The following is a 7,082-nucleotide window of genomic DNA, read 5'->3' on the forward strand; positions in this document are numbered from 1 at the left end:
GACCACAGTTTGTTACGGCTCTCAGACCAGCGGGTGGTACTGCTGCTGCTGCTAGGTTACCCATCTGCTGTAACGATGCCAGCCCGTACTAAAGGACTGGGCTTGGGTCCTCTGAATAAGAGGAAGCCCCAAATCTAAATTATCAGATGCTTAACTAACCCTTTCTAATTGACTCTCTTTTGTCCTACCCTCACAGTATTAGAGATGCTTAACACAGTAAAAGTTTGTGTACTTGCTTTCCTTACTTGAGCCCACCGGTGGGGACAGTGTGGCATTTCTTGTGCTCCAGTAATTGTTCAGGTGTCTTCATGAACTTGTGGCACACATCACACTCGAACATCCGTGTGATCAGGTGGATTTGCAGGTGGCGCTCAAACATATTTTTTGTTTTGCAGACAAAGTTACAGAAAACACATTCAAAGCCTGAAAAATAAAAGGAGGAAAATGTATTCCTTACTGTGTGGCCAGACCGACCGCAGAGAAGGTGACCATGTGCATTTGTTTAACAGTGTTCTACCTTTCTCTGACTTCTCTTCAGTGTTCACTGAGGTCTGACTTCCAGGCACTACAGAAATGACCAGCAGGTTGTTTGAACCCTTGTTTTTTGGAGTTATATCTGCATCATCTTTGCTGTTGGCAGAGTCGCTCAGTGCTGACAGCGAAGATGAAGATGGACTGTTAGATTCACTGGGTGTCTTCCTCTCTTCAGCTGAAAACAGGAAGAAAGAGCAATAACTAGTACAGCAGATTAGATGGGGTCTCAATGATCCTGTTTCAAATTTCAGGAAAAATATTTATATTTAAAGTTAATTCAAACCTGCTTATAAACAAGTCTTAAATTAATTGATCTGCTAAGAAATCATGGTTGCATCGCCTTCCCTACTTTTTTTTTGCATTAACAACAGTACCTCTCTCTGTTTCTCCTAGAAAGAATTGAGTCCATCTGTAAACAACAGTGGGAAGGAATCATGCATCTCTACCTCATATAACCAGGATGAAAAAATCCCAAGAAAACACTTTGATTAGCTCAGAGATCAAAAACAATGAAGAATTTGTCACTTAGAAAGGAAACAGAGCTTCTGTAGGTTTGGGTGCCTTCCTGCCCAGGCTAAACTGCCCCCACCTTTCCATGTATGTCGGTCAATGAGTAAATTTGGGAGGAAGGGCAAAGGAGAATAATCTCACTCCTTGTACCGAGAAGCATCCTCAGTAATGATCATAAGAGATAAAAGCATGGCCTCAAGATTTACCTGTTTCTATTAAGACCTCTTATTGAAGATAATGAATTTTAAAACCCCTATTATTTAACTAGATCTAAAGCTGAAGCCCATCAGTTTCCTTATGTGTGCAATAAATGTACAAAGTTCCAATCCCAAACCCAAATCACATACTGGAAATGAACAAGAGTGAGAGAGTTCTCGTATAAGAACTGCCGTGAGCCAACAAGGCAAGGACGGGCAAATTAGTACCTCCTACCTGTGTCTTCATTTAACCAGAGCTGTGTTAATAAGAGACTTTACCAAAACTTACATTCTCTTCAGGACAAAATCCCCTGATTGAGGCCTCTGTGAACACCAGTACCTACGTGCGTAGCTTTAAGCTGATGAGTGGCACCTTGAAGTCTAAGATAAAAATGTAGGAATGCGCTAATGAAATGTGATGACCTGAGCTGTCAATAGGGAGGATGACTGAGATATCACAGAGAAAGATTCGCTGACCTTGGGGACCAGAGTAATAGAAATGGAATGAAATTTAATAGTGCAGAGTACAAGGTTATGACCTGAAGGGCCAGTAACAAGAAATTTTGCTACAAATGAGAAGTGCTTAAGTTGGAAACAGTCGAGAAAAACAGAAGAAGAATTTGAGCAGAACATGGGATGAATATGAGCAATCAATGTAGGGGAGACTTCAAGGAAGGTAAATACGATCACAGAATGTTATTGTGTGAGCTGTTCCCAGTAGCTGCTGCTGTTTTACACTGCCACCACTACTTACTTCATTTCACCATGTACAGCTGTGATTGCATATGTCGAGAGCAGCGGTTCTAACAAGAACATATGCAGTGAGGGATTGGTACAGGGAGAAGACTGTGCTTCATATAAGAAAAGGCTCAATGTACATTTAGAGGGGAGAAAGTGTTGTTCTCCAAAAATATACTCAGGGAGTAAATACTGTGGAAGGAGGGAGGAAAGGTGGAGGAAGCAAGAGGTGGACTGCTGGTTCAGAAAAAGGACACTTCTGGCACAAGAACAACAGATCTGTTTATCAGATCCGATTATCAGTGTGACACGCACTGGAAATTTTAAAAAGGTCCCTAACCTTTAATGCAGGAAAAGCTGCAGCTGCCTCTCTGTAGAAGTCGTTGGTTTAAAACAATGAGACTTGAGGTGTGCGAGCATCCTTACAAACAAGTCTTTTATGACTTGGTAACATCACAGGGAAAGGGAATGGAGTCAAGTGACCCAGAAAATCCATTCTATTTTTTACTCTCTGCATTTGCCATATGTCTAAGCATTTGGCTGAATCGCCAGCTGAATGGCTCGGTTTGACAGGGCAAAGGAAGAACAAGGGATTTTTTGTCTTCCTCAAAGACAAGCAGCAGCTCCGATCTTTTAGCCACAATAGGAAGATACAGTAGAGCACAGCTCAGTTTTGAGCTCCAGTGCAAACTTTTCACGTGGCCATGGGTGGCGTTTCTCGTTTGTCTTGACTTCCTGTATATGAAGCCGAGTTAGATGCAAACGCTACAGAAAGCAAGGAGAGCTATGCTGGCATAAAACCCCTTAAGAACTTTCCACTAGTTTGTTTTTCTGTAGTTACATTTGACTTATGTACCTGTGAGCACAAACGACTGCATTCTCCTCTGCCTTTCTCCATCCCTCCCTGTTTTCAAAATTTTATTCCTGGTAGGACAGGAAAGCAATTTAGCAATGGAAAAATCGTGCTGTATACAATTCAGGTTCAGTGTTGTCACACAACTGTTAGTAGTTTGTGACAGCAAAATGCTTCTGCCTGGTGTTATAAGAGAAATCAGTTAAAAGGATTTTCTCTTTTTCTTCTTCTTGAATTAGGCCAGACTTCATTAGTTGGACTAAGCATATGGAGCTTGTTTGAAAACTGCTGTTGCTCTTATCTTTGGCTATTACGTGAACAGGACCAGGGAGAGAACACATGACTTGTTCTGTTATTTAATATAAAGTTACATTGATGGTGTTGCTGAATCACAGTGTCAACTAAACATCAGCCTGAAATTCCAAACGGACTGACTGCGGAGGCAAACGCGCTGAAGAGGCCTCCTCACGCATTGTGCATTTCAAATGTACAGCCAGGGGTGCACAACCAGCTCTCAAAGTCACCTTATAACCACCACAGTCAAAGCAGGATTTTGATGAAACACTAAACCAGCCAGAAACAAAAACGATGTATGCCGACTCCAACAGGGGAGGGGGCTTGGGGGATAAGGGGAACGGGAAGAAGGAGGGCTACGTAGTCCTTCATTCATTTTGCTAAGCTTGAAAACTGATCTGTACTACCAGATTATTTGCCTGGCTGGAGTCCAATTCCCTTCAACTGTGAGAGATCAGGCCTTAATTAGCAAGTGTTTCAGTGAAAGTAGACTGCTAATGGGAAGTGTGAAGGTTACACCTAAAAAGCAAGGGAGAGAGATCACTGCGGCTGGGAGAGAGGGATCATCACCTGTGTGCTTGCTGTTGACGTGAGCCTTCATATCTGCCTCTTCCATAGTGACAAAGTCGCATGCTGTGCAGCAAATGGAGAACATCCACTGCTCTTTATCCACATGGAGGGACATATGACTGACAAACTGGACATTCATCTCCGTCTCAAACCCACACACGTGACAGCTGCAGGCAGAAAGGAATTCAAGAGTAAGAAACATTAAAATACAAACCGCAGGAAGAACATACTGCCTTTCCCTGAATTAGCAAGAAAAAACTCACTGCACAGGTTCCTTCCCTTCCTCACTGTTGAATGTTCACTGCAAAATTCTTTTGTCTGCTGCACTGCCTTCGAACCGATGGCCATGCCAACGTGATTAAGGGCAGGCACAGTGCAACAATCCCGTACATGCTATAATGATGCTAAATAATCATAAAGTTAATTAAAAACTACAGATTCCAGATGCTGCGCATCACCTAGCCGATTCCTTTGGGCAATACGAGGCGTTGCAGCTTTGCCAAGATGTTTAGTGTGGCTGATACACTGACAAACGGAGAGCTTGCTGCACACTCCAGGAGTTATTTTCAAGCCCTGGAATGGTTCCCATGCCAAACTGGGATCTTGTGCAAAACTGCCTGGCAGTTTCAGTGTAAGCAAGTAAAAATGGGTTCAAACATTTCTTATGCTTGACTGGAAAACAGCAGTCATCAGCTATGCAAATAATTAGCAGGGATACAGATTTCACAGCCAGTGCATAAACAGAGTGATACTGAGAGGCAACGGAAAGGGCCCTTTAATTTCAGTTTCTTTGCAGAGTTGTCTCTTGCTTTGATTAGGCCATTAACATTTAAAACAAGCCCAAAACATTTAAAAAGGCCTGTCCTCTGGGGTACTATTTTGTTTTCCCAGGGGGACAGACTAGATAATCTAATCCAGCAGGTCTCATTTATTTCTTACTTCTATGATTTTGTAATTAAATCTGCTCTTGGCACTTTGACTAAAAGTAAGAGTGATTTGGTAATCTGCTTGGCCGCTGGAGTGCATATCGCAGTCTGCAGAGCACACAACAGCGCGTACAACAAGGAGAGCACCCAAACACCCATTTTATCTGGGCAACTCCTTTTAATTCCCCCAAAAGTTTTCTTTCTTCCATCATGTTGGTCACGGAACGTATACACCTCCAGCAAACGGAGGGAACGCGTATATCGATGTAACCATTCGTATTACACTTTGCTGTTTGATTTCACAGGTTTGGCTGAAAAGAATGGAGCTGTCAGAGGCAACTGGATGCACAGAGCTTTAGATTTGCTGTGAATCTGTGTACCCGATGGGAAGTTTCCAAACACAAAACTTAGGTGAACACTGCATGAAAAGTTAAAGAGGCTTCTAGAGGCCATAGACCTCACAAAGCTGTTTAACACCACCAGCCCCACAAACCCCAGCATTTCCCAATGGCTAGCCAAGTCACACAGCAAGAGGCAGCCAGCTGGGTTTTGCTGCTTCGCCTACGTCAGGCACGGGCAAGAGAAATCCTTTCATCGCAGTTCCACCCTGCAACCCCAGAAGGTGGCTCCGTGACACATCCTTAGCAGGCAGGTAAGACATTCAGATTGCAGCATCTGGTGCACAGCCCCTGTCTGGGTCCTCACCTGTAGTAATAAGGGTGCTTCTTTCCATCGCTGCCTTCAGAAGTGACAGCGCTGACAATGTCCTCAGTGTCTGTACTCACCAGCTTCACAGAATGGACGGTCAGGTGCTGGTTCAGATTAGCACGGCACTTAGCAGCATAGGGGCACAAGTGGCATTTGTATTTTCTCTCTTCTGAAAAAGAAGCAGACAACCTTGAACGTATACTTCAATCTGAAGCAAGCTCTTTTTACAGCAGCCAACGGCCAAGTCCGCATTCCTTTGGGTTTCTCCGAGCACCTTTCAGAACGAGCTTTGGGAACTCAATGTGTTGAAAACTTACAGGAGTTCACAGCAATTAGGAAGAAAAAAACCCCATTACGGACGTAGTTTAGGGTGAGTTTTTTTAACTTGCTCTACCATTTGTAGTCAGATAGATAATACAAAACTTTATAATTGAAGCAACTGCTACTCCGAGAGCTGCAGCAAAGCCAGGAGAGAAACAGGTCAATAACCTGTAACTACTTCCTTTATGTAGCATCACTTCTTTGACTTTGGGGTCCAGTTATTCTTACCCATGTGATCACTTGCAGGGAGTTGATGGATGTTGATTTGGTGTTAAAATCTGAGGGTGGGGAGGGAAGGGAATGCTGTATCATTAGGCCAGTTCTGAACACCAACTAATGAAAAAAAATTACTCGAAAGTTGGAGAAATTAAACAAATTCATCATGAGTTTCTGTGTTTTGCAACTGAATTTAAAATGAAAACAATTTTAAATTAAACATTTCTAAATCCTGGCAGCACATTTTTTTGTACATGCCAGGCTTTATTTTGCCGAGAGTTTATTAAAACAACCAAACATTACATCAGCTTTTACAACATTTCCCTTTGAGGAGCTGCTGCTCTGAACTTGAAACATAATGCTACGAGTGTTAGGGGAAAAGCATTCAGTAGCGCAGCTTAGGGCTGAGAAAACCCCATGATGCCACAGAACAGCATTTGAACCTTTTGGGCATGGCTCTGCTAGACGGCACAACACACGCTGGCATTACACCAACACTATCTTTCAGCGCAGCATCAGAAATTCTTGCTTTTTCAAGCCCTATTTTGTGCAGCGCACCTCAGCAGGCTGACGACGTCCATCTTCTGCATAAAAACTCTGTTAGTCTCAGTTGATTAGAAACTGACCCACTTTTAAGAAAGTTGGTTGAACTTGGGGTAGAACAGCTCCTGTTCCTCTCAAGAGAACTGGATGATGAGAGCAAACATGAATGACAGATACTAAATCACTTCAGTTTCACCAGATCTAAAACACCAAGGCCAAATCTTCTGTTGTTCAGTGACATTTTAAAAGCTCGTGAGGTGAATGTAAGAGAGGCTGTGCTTCCTCCTCAGAACTCCATGAACAGGCTTGGTTAACCAGTTGGTACTACAGGCAGCTCTGCTGGAACCTGGACAAACTTGAATTTACACAGATCATAAAGATACAAGTAGGCTGTAAAAAAATAAAATGTTAGTTAACTCCCTGACCACCACGCTGACAATCCGTCCTGCTTCTGTGCTTGGTTCTGCTCTAAGTGCAGGGAACTGAGGATGGCTCACACACTCTTCTCCTTACCTTCTTCCCTCTCACTTAAACAAACCACGATGAACACACAGATTTCCTCAGTGCTGTAACAACCAACCACAAAACATCAGCTTACCTGTGTGCAGCGAGAGATGCCGGGACAAAGTCTGCTGTCGACCAAACACTTTTCCACACACATCGCAGGGAAAG

The 7,082-nt window shown here is 43.2% G+C and overlaps 1 protein-coding gene across 1 annotated transcript in view; it reads right to left on the bottom strand.

Annotated features, from left to right (window-relative positions):
* The window catches only part of ZNF827 (zinc finger protein 827), a gene marked incomplete at its 5' end in the record, with an annotated part of 80,748 nt that overhangs the window by 4,391 nt on the left and 69,275 nt on the right, over window positions 1-7,082 (bottom strand). The window contains 5 exons of the mRNA XM_010133788.1: window positions 246-423; window positions 518-709; window positions 3,697-3,863; window positions 5,328-5,499; window positions 7,009-7,082. Coding sequence (XP_010132090.1) covers window positions 246-423; window positions 518-709; window positions 3,697-3,863; window positions 5,328-5,499; window positions 7,009-7,082 — 783 coding nt within the window. The remainder of the gene's footprint in view (window positions 1-245; window positions 424-517; window positions 710-3,696; window positions 3,864-5,327; window positions 5,500-7,008) is intronic.

This window comes from Buceros rhinoceros, unplaced genomic scaffold (assembly GCF_000710305.1).
Source record: "Buceros rhinoceros silvestris isolate BGI_N320 unplaced genomic scaffold, ASM71030v1 scaffold14243, whole genome shotgun sequence".
NCBI lineage: Eukaryota > Metazoa > Chordata > Aves > Bucerotiformes > Bucerotidae > Buceros > Buceros rhinoceros.